Here is a 21258-nt window from a genome sequence, read left to right on the forward strand (position 1 = left end):
CACCCTGACATATGATGGAGTTCAGTGTGAGTGTGTACGTGCGTGTTTTATGCACTGCACTGGTTTTTTGTTAGCCAGATGTTTGCTTTCTGCACAAGGCAGATATCCAAGAGTTGCTTTAATGACAGTGATGACTGCAAGATTGACATTCCCTTTATAACCGAACCATTACATTTGGTTACACATGCTGTAATCCAAGCATCAGCCTCGCTTCCCATTAATAAATACTGGCTGGTTAAATACACAGAGGAGTGTATAGAGAAACAGAGAACATACTTTCCATAGGAGGAGTAATCCTGATTGACTGCAACAGTATCATGTATTAACTCTAAATTTAGTAACAAAGGTCCATGTATGAATGGAGGCTATAGTCACAGGACTGAATGTTTATATTTGACCTTAAAAATTAAATATGTGGATTTGATGGTCTGTTTGGTTCGTACAGAATTGACAGAAAACAATGCAGAAAAGATGGGAAAATGTTGCGTGCCTGATTCGAACTTGCATTGCCAACATGAGCACCATGTTGTTGTTTTTTTTTGTTTGTTTGTTTGTTTTTCTGCATATTTAGTCTTTAATGTATTTATTGTTTTAACATTTAAAACCTGAGAAAACTGAATGCAACCGTGCCACAAATACAGGGGGAAAAAATGCAGAGAAAGTGGCAAGATGTTGCAATCCAGATTTGAACTTGCACTACCCATGTGAGCATTTTTTGTCCTCAATGAATTGATTGCTTTCTTTTGACATATGAAAAACTTTAATGCAACACTGGAAACAATGAAGAGAAAACTGAAAATCACCACCTTGAATGATAAGGTTCTATTGTCAGTGATGACTCCCTGACATCTACATTCTGAGCAGTTTTGAGATATTGAGCTTCAAAGTTTGTTGCGTAGACTTCTGTAGATAGAACCCTTTTTGTTTTTTAAAAAAGGCCCAAAATGTACAAAATAGACATCACATAATGTAAAAAAGAATATGTGACTAACTCCATTTTGACAAAAAAATGATATCATATAACCTCATAATTCCAAGTTGACAAAATGTTGCAAGCCAGATTCAAAGTTGCACTGACCACATGGGTACCATGTTTTTGTTTTGTTTTCCGTTGGGTCTTCAGATTTTTGTCTTCAAGGTTTTTGTTTTATCAGTTGAAACCCAAGATACAACCTTACCACAAACACAGGAAACATTTCAGAGAAAATGTGAAAGTGTTGCAAGCAAGAATCAAACTTGCACTGCCCACTTGAGCACAATGTTTTTGTCTGTCTGTTTGTTTGTTTGAACACATTTTTGATCTTCAGTGTAGTAATTGTTTCATTATTTGAAACCAGGGAATAATATAACCTTGTTAAAAACACATGGAACAGTTCAGAGAAGTAGAAGATGGGACGAAAACTGTAAAATGTACAAGAATTATTTCATCCACAATCATCTGAACAGAACATTTTAACAAACTACACTGAACCTGATAACCTCAATACTGAGCAATCAAACATTGTACACCTTCTCACCTCAGACTGGAAGTCACAACTATAAGCTTGAGCAGCAGTGTGTAACTGATCTGACATCAGTGCACCTTTATGTCACCTTGTGTAGATGTCAGCACTGTTCTGAGGTCAGTGGATGGGTGTTGATGTTAATGCAGCTGAGCTTCGTCATCCACTATGCCATTGCTCGTGTTGAACACCATCATCAGTTTTCATGGAGGCTGAAGCCTTCAATAGATGACTTAGATAATAAAGAGGAAAATAAATTGCTCATCTAAAGATATATTGAATAAAAGTAACAGCCGAGAGTTTTCAGACCCTTATGATTTTTCTTTCAAGTCCATTTCAACCACCTTGGAATTTCAAGGTTCTATCTGCATTCTGAGATATTGAGCTTCAAAGTTATTGCGTTCCATAAATTTCTGTAGATAGAACCCTTTTTGTTTTTTAAAAAAGGCCCAAAATGTTCACATATTACGAAATAGACATCACATAATTTACTGTAAAGTTGTCACAGAACAGGAATATGTGAATAACTCAATTTTGACAAAAATATCAGATAGAAACTTATAATGCCAAGGTGACGAAATACTCCTATGTCTCCTATAGATATACAATGTGATATTTTTCCACAAACTGGTTATGCGCAACCAAAAAAATAAATAAAAATGAACTGCCAAATTGCATATAAAGTGCTTATAAATAGTGTCATGTAAAAGCTTCCTTAGAACTACACTATTAAATGACATAGAGTGCAAAATACTAATAAGTTTCAATACAAGTTGAGGCGACCAGCTTTTATGATCTTTGCATTTTTATGTTCTTCTCTCTCACTCTTCCTCTGTCCTCTCTGAGGGCATCATAGCCTGATCTGGTGTGTGGGCACGCAGGGGAAAGTTATGCTGAAACAGTGGCTGAATGCTGATGCCAACCATCTGCCCAGAGCGATGGATCCATGCCCAGACAAACACAGGACACCAGGAACCCCAGTGCGTCTGTGGTGCTATCAGCCCTCAGCACTGATTTTACAGCAGATCCTATCATAATGTTTTAGCTCAGTGGATGGCTGTGGGCACAACTATGCTCTCATGATTAATAAATGACAAACGCTCTGCAGTGCACTCACTTTTAGACTCTTTTTGGGAATTACAGAATGATGTCTATTCTGATACAGCATGTCTACATTTCTATACTAAGGCCACAAAAGGATAGGATTTTTAGGATAGGAGAAGCAAGGAACAATAAGACACGGGAATTTACAAAAACACATACTTTAAAAGTTTTTTTTTTTTTTTTTAACATGGAACCAGGAAAACATTTCTCTGACTCAACTAAGAAAGAACTCACAGCCTACACTTTAAATACAAGACATAAAGAGGGAGTAAATTAAACGCACCTGAATCAAATCAAACACAGGTGGAAACTTATGAACTCAATGTAATAATCAGGACAGGAAATTAACCCCAAAAAGGGCTAAACCCTGGGACACAGGGAGCACATGGGGAACCAAACAACACAAGCATGACAATAGCACACTATTAAACATGTCTTGAGTCATAACTTCACTGTATTCACCTCACTTTTGTCATATTTCAAATATCTTATAATTATTAAAGACTGATGGATGTTAAACAGAGTTTGGTGTATAATTTAAGTAATTGTTATAGTTATACAGTACATAAATAAAATAATGCTAGTTTAATTACAATAAATACAATATATAAATAAATAATAATTTAAATTCCTGGGTCATGTTTCCTTCTTGAGCAACAGTGAACAATTTTTGTTTTTTGTTTTTGTTTTTGTGATCGAGTCCCTCAGTTGCCCTTGGTATGAAAGATGGATCTGAAAATCATAAAGTCACTGTTGGATAGGGTTCAAATATGCTAAATATGCTGGAAAACCAAATAATTTAGGAGCTATGTATCTGATCAGAATACACAAGACTCATGAACAACTATCAGAATATTTTTATTTTATTTTTTTATATATTTATTATATCCATGTACATGTGTCAGACGGGCAACTTGAACACAGTTGTCCAAAATTTGACAGTTTAGATTGCTAAACAAGTTCTTGTATCATTTTTATTTGTTGGGATGCTAGTTCATGTAGTCATTCATAACTGTATTGGTAAGCAGCAAACACGATTTCACAACAGTAACACTGAGGAAACTATAATAATCGCATACAAACAAAGGTGAGGTATTTGCCCTGTTAAAGCAACATCTTTCTAAATGCATTAAATGGATGTGTCACCTTTTATATCAAGTTCATAAATCTAATCAATTAATTTAACTAGAACAATAAGACACCACAGGGCTGTTACCAGTCAAATCAATCAGTATCAACAAAATCCAGCTTTGCACAGGCGTAGATGCAGCACAGGAACTTCATCTGAAATCACATTTAGATGTGTTTAAACTTTCCATAGATGTGGAATAGAAAATGAGAAATGTAGGAAATAATGAGAGTAATAAGGAAGTGAAATGGTTTTTCAAAAAATATTAAATTAAAGCCACCAGTAGGTGGCCACTCTTAAGGTAAATAATAATTTAATTAAAGTAATTAAATTATTAATTGATTCTATAAATTCAAAACTGCTGATTCAGTTAGGAACAAAGCAAATTACTGACTTCATGAATGCGTCATTAAATCAATGGCTCATCCAATTTGATAAAAAATGCATTCATTTCTACTGCTGCTGCATTAATTGTCTAACTTGTTTTGCATAAAATATCTGCTGAATTAATGAATGTAGCTACTATATTTACTAGTAGCCTATCCCAAATCCCAAAATATACCTCTTGCAGTTTGAAAGTGACAAAGTGAAAAAAGTGACGTGACATTCAGCCAAGTATGGTGACCCATACTCAGAATTCGTGCTCTGCATTTAACCCATCCGAAGTGCACACACACAGAGCAGTGAACACACACACACACACCGTGAACACACACCCGGAGCAGTGGGCAGCCATTTATGCTGGGGGTTCAATGCCTTGCTCAAGGGCACCTAATTCGTGATATTGAGGGTGGAGAGAGCACTGTACATGCACTCCCCCTACCCACAATTCCTGCCGGCCCTGAGACTCAAACTCACAACCTTTCGATTGCAAGTCCAACTCGTTAACCATTAAGTCGTGTTTGATGTACTGATGTGAAGCATGTTTAACTTGAAAATAAATCAACCACCCTGTCACATTCAACTGAAAGAATCCTCGAGGTTCAGCATTGCTCTTGATGAAAACAGCCCCACTGACCTCGCGGCGAAGTGTCTACCTCTCAGTATCTGCACAGCGTCCTGACCATGAACCCATATCCGCGCACACACTTACCTCTCCTTTCATAAATCAGTAGGTGAGGGATTAAGGATGTGATCTTCAAAGGAGCTTAGAACTGCCTGTTATTTACCTAAACTGTCCTCTGCATGACTCCGGTCCCGTACAGCCATGCGCTCACTCCAGTGTTTTAACCCTCACAGGAAATACACAGACGCTAACATCAGAACAGGTACAGGACAGGTACACCAGGGTATTCCTCAGTCCCGAAGAGAGAGAGAGACGTGACAGGTTAGAGACAGTGACCCAGACAGCGTTCTCTCAGAGGACAAACGGGTTGGCAGCACTTGAATTCTGAAGGTTAGCAGAGGTTTGGCTGGGACGGAAGAAGAGAGAACCATATGGTCTTACTGTGAGAGATAACGCACTGGCGAAAGGCCTGTGAGAAATCAACGGATAGAGCATCACACAATCTGCTCTGTCAGCTGTATAGCACTCTTTCCATGACTTTAAAGGGTCCTAAGTGGCACTTCACATTTGAAACAATGACATTAGTTTCATTGATGCTTTCATTGACGAAGTTTTGTAATGAAACTCTAGATGGCGCAGTCCAATAGGTCAAAGTCAATCTCACATAATGACTTCATTATTCACATAGCACAGCTGTATCAGCAACCAATGAACTTCTGCTCAACATTCAAATAGTTGGCTAGTGCGCGCTGTGGCAGTGATAGCAGCAGCGCGCTTCAGAAACCCTCCACCTTCCCCAGCTCCACCTGTATAGATCTGCTACAGGGTTACTCATGTATGAGGGTTATTTCATATTTGTTATACGTGCAGCAGCAGCATGTTGTGGATGTTTTGGCAGAAGCAAGTCGGTACTTGCTCTGCAGCAGCAGCGTTTATAAAAGTTTACATTTAAACTTTTATTTTGAAATTAATGTCTGTTTACACATGTGAAATACATCATTTTTGAGTGATTCAGTTGACATTTTCTTGAAAACTACAGTGTATTAAAACAATATGAATACAAAGAGACTTCTAATATGCACTTTCATCTGCATGTTTTAAAATATATATATATATATATTTGAATAATTATCTTTTAATCATTACAAACATTCTTATATGTCAAACAAATTAACTTATATACTAGCATTTTTAACCCATCCTGTCTGTCTAAGATCATGGCTACATCAGTTAACTGAAGTGAATCAGCTCACGTCTAATGACTGCTTTGCTGGCGCCATCAGTTCATTAAGACTTTAAATCACTCTAAATCAATTATAGAACTTACACAAGTATTTCTTAATACTAATATAATATTTCTTTCTAGTACATCCGTTGCAGATTATTTGCTGCAAGTTCCAACCTGTTAGATCTGTTAGGACTGATTCCATGTAGATACAAACTGGAGATTATTAGGATCAAGATGCATACGTGCATGTCCGACTCTACTGCACAAGTCCATTCAAATCTCACTGCTGTACGTCTCTCCTGAATGAGATTGCAGGTGGGTCGGACATCCCCTCAGAGAGGTTGAGAACTCATCTAGTGTTGCCAGGACCTGATGGGCTTCTGACACAGATAGAGAGAGAAACAAACAAACAAACACTCTCCTGTCCCACTTCTTCCGTTAACTAGCATCTGGCCTAAATCTCTCAATATCTCTGTCTCCTGCTTTTCTACTCTCTGTTTTCTTATGAGGAACAAATTGAATTTGATCAGCCCCCCCCTCCGTACACAGCATTTGTCTGGAACAGAGAGAACGCTGGGTAAGAATGATGATGTTTGTGTGCCGGGTGTATGATCTCTCTATTCACTAATCGCTTTTTCTAGGTCTTCATTTTCACCAGTGATGAATAGGCTATAGTTTTCATCAGCAGGTGGAATTATGGGTACATGGGCTGTTTATTGTGTTTAAACCGTACTTAAATAATTGTTTTGAAGGGTATTTATGATGACAATGAACAGTGCTATTTTGTTCTCCATCTAAGACCCTTCACTTTCATTCCTATAATACTCAAAGGCATTATTTAAATCCTGAATTCACATTAAAATTCCTTATTCTTGAAGACCATTTAAAGGGATAGATTTTTTTATTACCATTCTGTGTTTATATCTAAATTCAGGTTTTAAATTGCAATTCTGACTTTTTATCTCACAATTAAAATGTTTTATTGCAATTCTGAGTTTTTATCTCACAATTCATACTTTTTATTACAATTCTGAGTTTATACCTCAATTCAGACTTTTTATATCAAAATTAAACTTTTTTATTGCAATTCTGACTTTTTTATCACAATTGTGTTTAAAATAAAGTATCAGAATTGTGAGATAACAATTAAGTCACAAATACCTTTTAATAAATAAATAAATTAATTAATTCATTCATTCATTCCTTAATATAAGCAAACAAACAAACAAAGCAAATTAATAAATAAATATTTAGTGTTCCACAAAAACAAAGTAGTAATACAGTTTTGAAGCAACTTGAGGCCAAGTAAATAATGGCAGACTTTACCAGTCCAGTACCATAATATCTATGGGGTCAGCCGTCACTTTAAGGAAAATCAGAAAAACAGTCTGTGTATTACGAGCTCTCTGCTGTAGGCCTACACAATTACAGAGCGCTATGCACTTTTCCAAGGTCTTTCGAAGGTCAGTTCTCATTCAAAATCCCTTAAAGGTCATTCGGTGGTGATTTGAAGATCCGGTACAACGTTAAAACTCAAGGAAAGATCCTTTTCGTGTCAATACACAATGTCAGAAAGACACGAGCCGCACCTCTGGTTTTTACAGCTCCTCGCCCTCCTGGAAACATGACTCCCGGGTCAGTGTCACACCCGCGAGGCAGATCGACGATGCTAAATCATAGCGATTGATGACTGTAATGCTTTTCAGAGGGGCAGATTATGGTATCATCTATAGCACATCAGATTATGAAATTAGAGAGAATGAATCCGCGCAGTGTCATGCAGTCAGTGAGTCTTGACCTTCATTCGGTCTCAGTACAGGAGGCTGCATGCAACAAGCTGACCCTCTAGTGCTGTACACTGCCTCAACACCTTCACCTAAATGCTACATCAGTTAACAAGAAATATGTGTATGAGCACATATGGGTTTTCTAGAAATATGACTAAAACAACAAATCAGGATGCATCCGACTTGCAAATATACACACTTCAGAATTATTTTTTTTTTTTTTTACATTTGTTATGTCCCCCTTTTACTTTGCTGCACTGAAAACCTTAAATTATTTCTTTATTTGGTTATTGATAGAGGATTTTCTGCAGGATGTTGAACTGTTTGTATTCGAGCGCCATCTAGTGGACAGAAGGTTCAAAGACAGCCCCCACGGATATATCATGCAACAATACACATTTCACTACAAGTAGGTCCCCTGTCATTTATTGCTCAAATGATGGGGGTTTACACATTTAACGTGTACAGGAGCACAGACAAAGACAGATACAATTCTCTGTTACACATATATATAATGAAATCTAAACTGGACATAAAAGCAATAGGCTATAAAACGCAGGCCAAGGAGACAACATAAGGACATGAGCAGAAATCAGGATGCATCACACATGCCAACACCAAACAGGGAGTCCGACTCCATGCGGAAAACACCCTCTGGCCTCTTAATGGCACGCAGCTCCTGCTACTGCTGATCACAATCACACAAACAAAGCTGACTGTTATCACATTACACAGAATCAGCAGACGAAGACTGCACTGACAGCGTTATTCACACACAGATCACATTCAAATAAACACTGTGTTCACAATGAAATAAAACAGCTTGTAGCATCTTTAAGGAACTTAATCTAAAAAGCAGATAAAAGCAGCTTCCAGAACTAAAGATCAGAGGACCATACAGACGAGTATCTCTGTGTGTTATATCAAATGAAGTAATATACCACTGTTAACTTAACCATTATCATGTGGGCAATTATAATCTATATGATCCTATTATTTTAAGAGTTCAAAATAAATAATTACTATATTGTTAATGGAAAAGAAATGGTGCTTCCAATAAGCTGAAGTGCTAAACCTACAGAAAGGAGCAGCCACCTGCTGCTATATTAAACTGTGCTCACTGTAGAAAGGGCAGAATAAACAGATCTGCAAATCAGTCACTGCTTAAAATGCTCAATGGCTTGCAAATGCATTAAGAAAAACAAAATACATAAATATGAGTCCAGTCTGCAGGTGAAGAGGAAGCTGAACAAAGTGCCTCGGACTCAAAAACAGCATTTGAATTGGATGAGAAGTTACATTTGAAGATTTTCCAGCGACCAGACGATTAGGAGCTTCTTTTTAATTAAACTGTGTTTACAGGGCTTCAGGACCACCTCTAAATCTGCTTCAGAGCCAGCTGTGGGAATAAAGAAAATGTGATGCTTTAGTTTCATTAAATATAATTAAGTGAAATGGTCACTAGTTATACACAATGCTGTTGTTTCCCCTCCAGAACCCAGCCATAACTTCTCCTGACTACACATTTTAAATAGTATATTATTTATTACACTGATTGACAGTGACAGTAAGACTTTTGCATTGTTAGAAAAAAGAAGAGGTTTTATTTCAAATGAATTCTGCTCTTTTAAACCTAAAAAAAAATAATTAATAATAATAACTGTATCAGGTTTTCCACAAAAATATTAAGCAGCACAGCTGTTTTCAACATTGATAATATGAAGAAATGTTTCCTGAGCAGCAGTTAAGCATATTCCAATGATTAGACTGGAGTAATGGCTTCTGAATATTCAAGCTTTGCCATCACAGGGATAAGTTACATTTTAAAATACATTAAAATAGAAAAAAAAAAAGTTTTTACTGTTTTTACTGCATATTGATCAAATAAATGCAGCCTTGGGTAGCATAACATTTAAAACATAAACAACAGTGATTATATTATATTATATTATATTACTGTTCTGATAACATTTTAATAATTTAAATAATTAATATTTGAATGCGTTTTACTAAATTTTCTAATTCTATATTTAAAAGATAAATGTGTGTGCGTGTATATAATGCTGTCAAACGATTACTTGCGATTAATCACATCCAAAATATACGTTTTTGTTTACATAATATATGTGATTTCTGTGTATATTTATTATGTTTATATAAATACACACAATGCATGTATATATTTTGAAAATTTTGAAATCCATTTACATGTCTATATTAAAATTCATATTTTATATTAGAAATATATATATTTAATATATAAACAACATATTTTTCTGAAATATATACATGCATGTGTATGTATTTATATATACATAATCAGTGTTGGGAAGGTTACTTTGGAAATGTAATAGGTTACAGATTACAAGTTACCCTGTTTAAAATGTAATAGTAGTGTAACTTTTTCAATTACTTTATTAAAGTAATGTAACTAATTACTTTTGAGTACTTTTTGATTACTTTTCTAAATTTGTGAAAATTAAAGAATAATAAATAAAAGCATATACATCAACTTAAATACAGTTATCTAATAAGCATGTGACGTATTCTGTGTAATAAAATCCTGAAACATTGGTGTTTTTTTGAAACTGCTGTCTCTGTATATGATGATAGTTTTCTCAAAATAAGTAAAATGCACATGAAGTGACACAGAGCAGTTCTAGAAATTATGTTTATGTGCTTGTGTACTCCTATATTGAGGCAGCAGAGGTTGAAAACACTGCGAGCTTCAGTAGGCCTATGTGTAGTAAATGAAACCATGTCTTTGCCATTAATTTACAGGAGGGGCGGACTGGGAAAAAAATTCAGACTGGAAAATTCAAACTCATACAAACAAATTCATGGACAAAACTATTTTTTGTATGGACCTGACATAAAAAAGGTTTGAATCTTTAATTTGGGGACATGCAAAATAATTAAAAGTTCTCTCCTGAACTGCACCTTCACTTCCATTTTTCTCTTCAAGTCTCTTTATTATGTCCTGTTATCCATTTCTCTCATGACCTTAATACTCAAGATTGAACAAAACTATACTTTACAATACAATACTCTACAATACTACAATATCTTTATAGAAAAATCCTAATACTGTACATGAGTCATGTTTTTCCCTTACAAAAAATTACCATGCTTTTATTAGCCTATATAAAAGTAAAATAACCTTGTTTTTTTTTTTTTTTTTTTTGCAAATTGATTTGTATTTATTTTTAAATAAATACATTTGTAAAATAATTTAGCATTTTTGGTTATCACAGTTAAACAATAGTAACCATTTTCCCTGGGTTTATAGTTAAATATTAAAATGTTAATTTTCGTAAGGGTTGTGTTGTTGTCTGTCGTAGCTCCCCCTAAACCTATTAAAAAAAATCGGATTTTTTTTTCAGCTAAATTCCTACTGTAACATTACAACTGATAATAATGATGTCCTTTATATAGTATTTTGAGTGATGACTGATGAGCAACGTGCTGCTGCTTGATTAAATAAATAAATAAATAAACTAAGACAAAAAAGCATCTTTACAGATGAAACTGACCTGAAACCCTGAACAGTATAGTTCTGGCTCTCTGCTCCAGCAGTCCGTCCTCTCTCTCCCCCTCTCTCTCTCTCTCTCTGAGTCTGATCCAAACCGTTTTGCGGAGGCGCGGAGAGCGCGCGAGTCATGACTTATTAGAGATTTAATTATCAAATGGCGGATTCGCAAATGATCGCTTTAGTACATTCGGCAGGCAATTATACAATAATGATATTAAAATAGCGGGCAAAATCGGCTGCCAGGCCCCGGGAATTGTCCCGGTTCTCCCGGTGTCCAGTCCGCGCCTGATTTCCACAGACACGCAGAATGTGCAAGTCATATATTGCATTTTTGGGGCCTTATATTCACAGACACTAGTCGATGTCATGTTTTGATTCAAGTGTACTGACCTACTTTTGATTTAGTCATCCAAAATGTGGCATAGCCTATTCCGTCCGCGTTAGGCATTTCGTTTTTATGACTGGATTCTACGAAGCAGACTGTATTTCCGCATCCCGGAAATTATTAGGGCGGTATGTCTCAGAATAGTCAGTGCAATTTGGGAAAGAAATCAGTTAAATCTGTATGTGGATGTGTGTAAATATTCAAATGTAATCCCCTTTGTAATCGTTAAAAATTTCATAAGTAACTGTAATTTAATTACTCATTTTTCCTTAGTAACTGTAACTAATTACAGTTACAATAATTTTGTAATTAAATTACGTAACGCCGTTACATGTAATTAGTTACTCCCCAACACTGTACATAATAAATATACACAGAAAACACATATATTATGTAAACAAAAACGTATATTTTGGATGTAATTAATCGCAATTAATCGTTTGACAGCACTAGTACATTATTTATATATATATATATATATATATATATATATATATATATAACACACACACACACACACACACACACACTGGTGGACAAAATGATTAGAACACTAGTATTTTCACCAACTAAAAAATGGTCAGTTATTTCTATCTTTAGTTGTATTGTGTCAGTAGGAAATATCAGTTTCCATGTCCAAACATTCATTTTGCTATTTAATGTAATAATCCAGTGAGGTTTTTGTTTGCACAAGGAGTCAGTGCTCCACACAGAGATCTGATCTCATCATCATCAGTCTGTCTGGAATAACATGAAGAAACAGAGCAAACTGAGACGGACTCAGTCCAGAAGAACTGTTCCAACGTCTCCGAGACACTTCAAGAAACCGTTGAAGCTACACTGCTGTTAAAAGTTTTAGGTACTTGTGTAAAAATGATGTAAAATGATGTAAAATGGATACTGTCAAAAATAATATCATAAATAGATTTTCTTTATCCTTTAACTTCTATTAACTAAATTAGATCAACATTGGTGTGGGCATCTTTTGTGTTTAAAGCAGCTTTTGGTGCACATATTTTTTCCGTTAGTTCTGCAGGTTGGTTTCTGGAAGCATCTTGGAGATGCTGGAACAGTTCTTCTGGACTGAGTCCGTCTCAGTTTGCTCTGTTTCTTCATGTCTTTCCAGAGAGACTGATGATGATCAGGTCAGATCTCTGTGTGGAGCACTGCTGCTGTCAGACAAAAACCTCAATGGATTATTACAATTAATGGCAAAATATATGTCTGGAAATGGAAACTGACATTTTACACACACACACACACACACTCACTCACATATACAGTATAGAAACATGTATCTTTACATCTGTTTCATTGCCTGGTTGTTCATGACAGTTCAATTTGGAGTAAATCAGAGTAGCTCACCTTCTGCAGAGTTTCTGCAAACTCTCTGGCCCCGTGCAGCGAGCGGCTGGTTTCATCGCCGGCCCTCATCAGACGCTCCCCGCGTTCACTCAGAACCTGACTGGCCCTCCGCATCACGTTCCCCATCTTCCTCACCGTCGGAGGAGACGGGCTGCTCCTGCTCCTGGATGCTTCAACAGCTGCTGCTGTGGAAATATCCCGAAACACACATGAGCATCATGTCCAGTTCCAAACATTCATTTATTTAACACATTTACTGTGTAGGTCACTAAATAGATTTGATTTTAAATAGACTCATGTTTAATGCAGTATATAGCGGAAGAGAAACTTCCACTGCTGTCTGCTGCTGCTCTGGAATAAAGCTGCTGGTCCCATTTCAGTTGAATGCTTTCCTATTAGTGCGATGGAAAACAAATAGTCCTGATCAGCGACTGAAAGCATGGCTTTAGGATGTGTTTTTGTGTCTCTGTTTCTGATCTTTTGATCTTATGTGAAATAGGCTTACTTTATGTACTAATGAACATGAAAGGGGACAACAGAAAATGACAACTGCAGCTATCATACACTCATTAATTGTGTGAAACAGACATGGCAGTCTGTGAGTAGGGCTGAGGTGTGTGGACTGGTGGCTCCAGGGCAGCTTGGCACCTCTCCCATTTATTACACACCATTCATCCATGATCCGCTGGGAAGGCTGGTGCCACTTCACTCATCTCCGCTCCTCTCCCCCTCCTCAACGCCTGTCTTTGTGTTCCCGCGCATGCCTTCATCAGAACAAAGTGGCCTCTGAACTAATCGGGTGCTCTTTGCAATGGAACCATTCTCTGGCGCTGCTGGGGGATCTGTCAGAGGAGCACTATAAACAACCTCCCGCCGACAAAGAGCCCTCTCTTCCTGCCTGGACCCTGACTGATCCGACCCACACAACCACACAGACAGAGCAGGATGGAAATGAACCGAAAAGATGCATTTCTAATAGACTGTCCAGGGGTCAATGACATTATGGTTCTTTCTTTTTATAGTAATTTATTAAAAAAAAATGACTATTAATATTTTGGATACACCTCTTCAATGAGGAGCATGTTGTTGTTGTTGTTTTTTATTCTTAATTTGTTTTATATATATTAGTGCTGTCAAACGATTAATCGCATACAAAATAAACGTTTTTGTTTGCATAATATATGTGTGTGTGTACTGTGTATATTTATTATATTTATATAAAGATACACACATGCATGTATATATTTCAGAAAAATATTTTGTTTATATATTAAGTATATTTATTTATAATTTCAATTATATGTATATAAATACAGACATGTAAACATTAATTTTTTTTCAAAATATATACTGTATGTATGTGTATTTATCTATACATTAAAATGTACACAGAATACACATAACTTATGCGTTTTTAATCATTAATCGCAATAAAAAAAATTGACAGCATTAATATATATATATATATATATATATATATATATATATATATATATATTAATAATTACATTAAGTACGAATAATAATTATTATTGTTATTATTACTATTATTATTATTAGGAAAACAATATAAAAACATTATTGAAAACAAAAGATGATAATTAGAAGTAAACATTGTTGAAAATAAATATTAAAAAGTATAAATAATAAAGGTGATATTATTATTATTATTATTAAAATGCAGTGATATAAAAATGTTATTATTCCTGAAAACAAATCCTTAGTTAATATTATTAAAATAAATAATAATAATAATAATAATAATAACGTTTTATCTACCAAGTTGCACCAACATGCACAAAATTGTGTGATATTTATATATACTTAATAAATATACAATACACACATATATTATGTAAACAAAAACTTTTATTTTGGATGCAAGTAATAATTTGACAACACTAGTTAAAATGTTTTATAAAATTATTATTTTTATTACTTTATTTAAAAAAAACTGAATTATTGGTTAAAAGGCATACTTTTTATTTGTATTTATTTATTTATTACATGTTTTCAAGGTATACAAAAAAAATCTGTTTTCTTAATGGTTAAACCATCATTCAATTTAAACATTTGTTTAAAAATGGTATAAATGTTTTTCAAAACCATATGTGACCCTGGACCAAAAAAAACAGTCTTAAGTCACTGGGGTATATTTGTAGCAATACCCAAAAATACATTGTATGGGTCAGAATTATAGATTATTCTTTTATGCAAAAAATCATTAGAATATTAAGTAAATATCATGTTCCATGAAGATATTTAGTAAATTTCCAAATATTGTCCTATACCAATAAACCATACATAAATGGAAAGCTTATTTATTCAATTTCGAATAAAATTAACACTTAAGACTGCTTTTGTGGTCCAGGGTCACATATGACACCAATTTGATCACAACGGAAAACAAACACACACACACATTCCTACTTACCTTCACGCTGAGGACGGCCCTGGTTTGCTGTCATACTGTTCTTCATTCTGTTCAAAAAAATCTTGCAGCGGTAGATAACCATATAAACAGAACAAGCATCTGAAATATGGATAAGAAAGAAAGAAGGAAAGAAAGAAAGACAGGGCTTTGTTTTGTTCTAGTTCTCAGGTTCAGGTTCAGAGGTCAATACAGTGACTGTCTTTCTCAGCCTGCTCACCTCCCATTAGCTTCTGCTGACAGTTGACAAAGCTAGTTTGGCTTGGAGCTCCAGGGCTCTTCTTGTTCTCCGTTGCTCCCGGGGTCTTCTGGTCTGCAGGGGATGCTGGGCTGGCTTGGGCAAGCTTGGCCTCCCAGTAGTTTTGACAAGAGTGGTACAGAACCTGCACAAACATGCATTTCTCTGCAGCTGAGCTGGCCGTCCATTGATCAGTGGTGCGGTCGAACACTAGGTCGAACTCAGGAGTGTCCTGAAAATATGCACTCAGTCAAAGTAACACACTATCCTGAAAAATAAAATCTGCAGTAAGAAGGATGGTCACCTTATCGGGGTTGATGCCATTGACCTGCCGCAGCTGCTCCACGGACCATTGAGACCTTTTAGCAAGCTGTCTTGTGCCTCGAGACCTCTTAACTTTAGTAATGAGGACTTGAGCTGGTCTGCTGTTAGTAACTACATGGAAACAAGGACGTCTCTATCAAACATCAAGAACATCTGACTGTTTGACAATGATTAAACTAGTAACTAGATACTTTGAGTTTCTGAAGACGTTACCTGACAGGCAGAGGTAGGTTAAGTAGTCCCGCTTGCGACCTGCATTGAGGAAGGACAGTCCTTTCCTCTTCATCCTCCTCCTCACCTCGATGGCTACCAGTAACTTTTCATCTCTTGGGACAAAGATCTCACGGCTGATGGCTGACTGAATGCTCATCTTCAATATGCCTTTCAGAAATGTTTCCAAAAACATGAACAAAACATATTTTGTGCTCAATGGCAAACACATAGTTTGAACCAAATACCATTACAAAACATAAATTAATTAAACAGATTAATATTTCTCTGTCAGTTCAACAGTTTACTATTTACATTTCTGCTGTTTCATATTATATATATAGCTGAAATTTTGAACTTTGAGAAAGCAAAAAGATTAATGAAAATTTCACCATTTCCACAAAAAATTAAGCAGCACAACACTTTCAGCACTGATAATAATAACAAATGTTAGCATGCAGAATTTGAGTCGATTGCCATTATAAAACATAATAAATAATTTTAACTGATTAAGATTTATTGGTCATTTAATATTTACATTTCTGCGGTTTCATTAACTGTTTTTTGACTTATTACACAAATTATTGCAATAATATGTAGGCCTATATATATATATATATATATATATATATATATATATATATATATATAATAAACTTTTAAATTCTTGTTTTGCATTAAATACTTTTAGAACAAAACTACTGCTGTAATTTTACTTTATTTTTTATTTATTTTTAAGTATCATGAAAAAAGTATCAGTTTTCACAAAAATATTAAGCAGCACACCGTTTTCATCTCTGATAATAATAATAAATGTTTCTTGAGCAGCAAATCAGCATCAGAATGATTTCTGAAAGATCATGTGGCACTGAAGCTGGAGGAATGATGCTGAAAACTCATCACAGGAATAAATTACATTTTAAAATATATTAAAATTGAAAACTTTTTTCCCCTAACAAAAATAAAATTTTTCTAAGATTTAAAAATAATTAAACAGTATAAATATATTTATATAAAATATATTTTATATATATAGTTTAGTCAAGTTTAAGTTATATATCTATATTGAGATATATTGAGGCTATTCACAAGTGACAACGTGAATCGATATTGAATTAATATTACGTTTTAAAACAACCGACGTTTGAATGTTAAATGTATTTATTAAAAAGTTAACACATTTCAAATCTAAATGACACGTTGGTTCACCTGTTGCACTTTAATTTTCCGAACACATAACAACTTTGTGAATTGCTAAAACCACACAAATCTTTGAATAAACAGATGAATCAACACACCTTCTCCTTCCTGAAGCTTTCTTCTCCCTCGAGCCTTGTCTGTGTCTGCGCCTCAAGCCATCTTTATCCCGCATCTCATCTCACGAGAGGCAAGCCCCGCAGAAAACCCGCAGGCTGTGTGCTATACTTGAGTGAGCTGACTCCTGAGAGAGCACTTTAGGGATCATAGACGCGTCTGAGTCAGTTGAGCTCAAACAAGCTGTCTAGTTTAGCGGCTTGTAGGCACACACACACACACACACACACACACACACACACACACACACACACACACACTGGAAACTAGCGGTGATGATCACGTGCAGCCCGGTTGGTGGTTGGAGGGCAGATTGGGAGACTTGAGACTGATTTTATCAACAGCTGAATAAATTGATATCAAATGTGTCTTCATTTAAGAGCTGAAAACACAGAGGTTTATAAGGGACTACTAATATATATATATATATATATATATATATATATATATATATATATATATATATATATATATATATATATATATATATATATATATATATATATATATATATTTCACTATAAATAATTCCTTAGCATATCATCTTAACTGAAATTCATAAATTGTCAATTAGTGCTGCCAAAAGATGAATCGAGATTAATCACATACAAAATGAAAGTTTTATTTGTTTTGTTTACATTATATATGTTTACTGCATAAATGTATTATATATATATATAAATACACAATACAGTATGTATTAAAAAAACATATTTACAGGTAGTTATATGTTTATATTTATATTCATATAATTTATGTTATAAATACATTTATTTAATATATAAACATAACATATTCTCTCTCTCTCTCTCTCTCTATATATATATATATATATATATATATATATATATATACACAGTGTACACACATATATTATGTAGACAAACACTTTTATTTTGGATGCGATTAATGTATTGACAGCACTAGAATAAATAAATAATTCAATAAATGAACAAACAAACTAATATGAATAAATTGATAAGTATGTTTTTGTGCCATTTGGTATAATGAAATAATAAAATATAATAGAATATGTACACAGTATCTTATTCTCAACAAGGCTGCATTTCTTTGATCAAAAATACAGTAGAACATTAATATTGTAAATAGTGTAAGGTTTTTAATATATTTTAAAATGTGGAGGCAAAACTATGTTCACCAGCCATTACTCCAGTCTTCATTGTGAGGTTATTATATAACTGAAACTAAAACTGAAAAATATAACATGCAAAATATAATAGTAATGGCACAATTCCAGTGAACTGATGCTTAGTACTCGGTCCCCCCACAAATAAAGTAAAATAAAATAAAATAATAACTTAAAATATTTAAAAAGTAGACTACTATCTCATTGATACCAAATATGACTGCTTCAGTGTCGCAGTGCTGATTTGTTGCTCAAGAAAACATTTCTTATTTTCATTGTTGAAAACAGTTTGTGGAAACCATTCTTTCCGGGTTATCTAATTATTGGATAGAAAGTTCAAAATAATAATATTTATATGAAATATAAATCTTTTGTAATATTATAAATATCTTATAAAAATATAATAATAATGAACAAAAAAAGTGTCCCCAAACAAGCAAGTGCAATTTACAGCTTAACACACATAACAAGAACTGCCTCAAATGTTGTATCAGTATACTGGACATATTATCAACCGACAGGTGAATTTACACAAAAATACTGTTTATTTTGAGAATATGCAAATTTGACAATAACAGCAAAATGTATGGAACAATTTTCCCCTTCCATTTTAAAAATGTATAGTATTGCTGATTTGTTTATTGGGTCACACCCCCATTTGAGAACAACAGCTCCAGTGTCTCTTTTTGATGACTCATTATTGATGGTTATTGCTAAATCACCCCTCAGGGATTAATAAAGTTGCATTGTTTTCCATTTATTCTGTTCAAGGCCCACAGCAATCCGCTTGTGGCTGATACCTCCCTATAAAGTCAGAATTTAAAAGCAATTAACAGAATGAGACAGAGCAGGCGGTCAATATCAGTTTTAATGAAAAACACGAGGTTCATAAAAGAGGAACAGCTCTGTGTTCACTGAAGCTAAACATGAACAGACACGCTGGAGTCCAGTTCTGATATATATATATATATATATATATATATATATATATATATATATGCACACAATTCAGACGTTTCCCTCTGACACCTGATGCAGATCGCACTCTTCAGTGTATTGGCACATTCAAGGGTGAGGTAAGGAGCCAATGTTAAGTGCTTTTCGCTTGTCATCGTAAAGGCATGGGGGTGTCATTTTTCAGGGTTACTGTAAACGAATCATACAAAATTAATACAGAAAACATGGACGTTACAAAAACAATGGTTTGAATTTAAAAATGAAATGTCTTTGTTACTGTACGGTTCATTGGTGCTATAAACAACATGACAAGTAACAAGTTTGATATGACGTCTCCAGAGAATGCCACGTATGAAAAATGTCAAGTGTGTCATCTTGGACAGAACCAAGAGGAGATCCAGTTGTAAGGGGTTCAGTGGAAAACATCCAGACTTTGTCTTTCATGCATGTTAAAGGATAAACTCTAATTCAGTGGTGATCATAGCAAAGAGTGCATTCAAATTCGCATATTTCAGTGCCTATCATGCGAGTGCAGAGGAGAAACTAATGCCTCAAATGTATTGGAAATAGAAGAAGGAAAAGGAATGGAAATGTCTGGAATAGTTCACAAATTCTGTGACCCTCCACCATATTGTTCCAAACCAGTATGACCTCCGTGGAAGACAAAAGGAGAAATTCTGAAGGATGTTCGGGGCTTCGTTTCCCCAAAAGCATCACAAGCCTGATCACAAGTTGATCCATTGTCATCAATGGAGCTACGATCAACATTGGCTTACGTCGCCCTCCTCGATCTTTCCAGTTACAACAAATGGGAACTGAGGCTTTCAAGATGTAAAAGGAATCCATACAACTATGTTCCAAGTCTTCTGAAGCTAGAAAATAATTTCGGGAACAAACTGAAAGGTCGGTGGTTATTCACTGGTAACCGAATCAAAGATTCAGTTAGTTGAGCTCGGTTGATTGAATCATTCAGACAGTTTTTTTGTCAACTACATCACTTAAGATCTAAATAAAATAAAGATTCATTCATGATTCAGGCACTGCTACTCCACTCATGACTGTGGAAAGGAGAGCTAGGTCAGATATTACCATTTTTAGAGAATGAGAGAGTTCTTCACATTAAATTCAGAGGAATTGAAATATTTTCACTTTTCTGAAACTTTTTTTAAGCTCACAAACTTCAATTCGCACCCCTAAAAAAGTGGGGGGAATAAATAAATAAAAACTCAAAATATGAATAAAATCTGTAATAGAATATCAAAGATACTAAAATAACACTGATCTCCATTCAATGCAACTGCATGTAAAAAAAAAAGCAACTAGTACAATTCTTCAGAATATCTCTTTTTGTTCCACTTAAGAAAATTACACAAATTTGGAACAACATTAGGGTGAGCAAATAATGACAGAATTGATATTTTGAATTGAACCATACGTTTACTAATGGTTATTCTCTTTGAATTAATCTATGTGCACTGCTTCCGTCAACTATCAACTCAACATTTGGCCACTTTTAGGAGTGATGCAGATTGTGTTTCATCATCTAAATAACAAACACATCTTATGTACTTCTAATAAAAACACTTCTGATTGTGAACC

At 34.7% G+C, this 21258-nt stretch overlaps 1 protein-coding gene across 1 annotated transcript; it reads right to left on the reverse strand.

Moving 5' to 3' along the window:
* Window positions 1-8166: 8166 nt before the first annotated feature.
* On the reverse strand, window positions 8167-17754 carry stxbp6l (syntaxin binding protein 6 (amisyn), like). The gene is made up of 7 exons (XM_059513151.1): window positions 17540-17754; window positions 16245-16412; window positions 16012-16142; window positions 15690-15939; window positions 15473-15571; window positions 13039-13223; window positions 8167-9155 (listed from the first exon to the last, which is right to left on the reverse strand). The coding sequence occupies exons 2-7, from the start codon at window positions 16399-16401 to the stop codon at window positions 9135-9137; spliced, it is 843 nt and encodes a 280-aa protein (XP_059369134.1). The 5' UTR covers window positions 16402-16412; window positions 17540-17754; the 3' UTR covers window positions 8167-9134.
* Between the last annotated feature and the right edge of the window lie 3504 nt (window positions 17755-21258).

This window comes from Carassius carassius, chromosome 27 (genome assembly GCF_963082965.1).
Source record: "Carassius carassius chromosome 27, fCarCar2.1, whole genome shotgun sequence".
Taxonomy (NCBI): domain Eukaryota; kingdom Metazoa; phylum Chordata; class Actinopteri; order Cypriniformes; family Cyprinidae; genus Carassius; species Carassius carassius.

Excerpts from the sequence above, each read along its gene's own strand:
- stxbp6l (XM_059513151.1), bottom strand. The coding sequence starts at position 16,401 with ATGAGCATTCAGTCAGCCATCAGCCGTGAGATCTTTGTCCCAAGAGAT. Across the intron at positions 16,143-16,244 it reads AACCTACCTCTGCCTGTCAG|TTACTAACAGCAGACCAGCT; the intron begins GTAACGTCTTCA and ends GTTTCCATGTAG. Across the intron at positions 15,572-15,689 it reads TCAGCAGAAGCTAATGGGAG|ATGCTTGTTCTGTTTATATG; the intron begins GTGAGCAGGCTG and ends TCCATATTTCAG.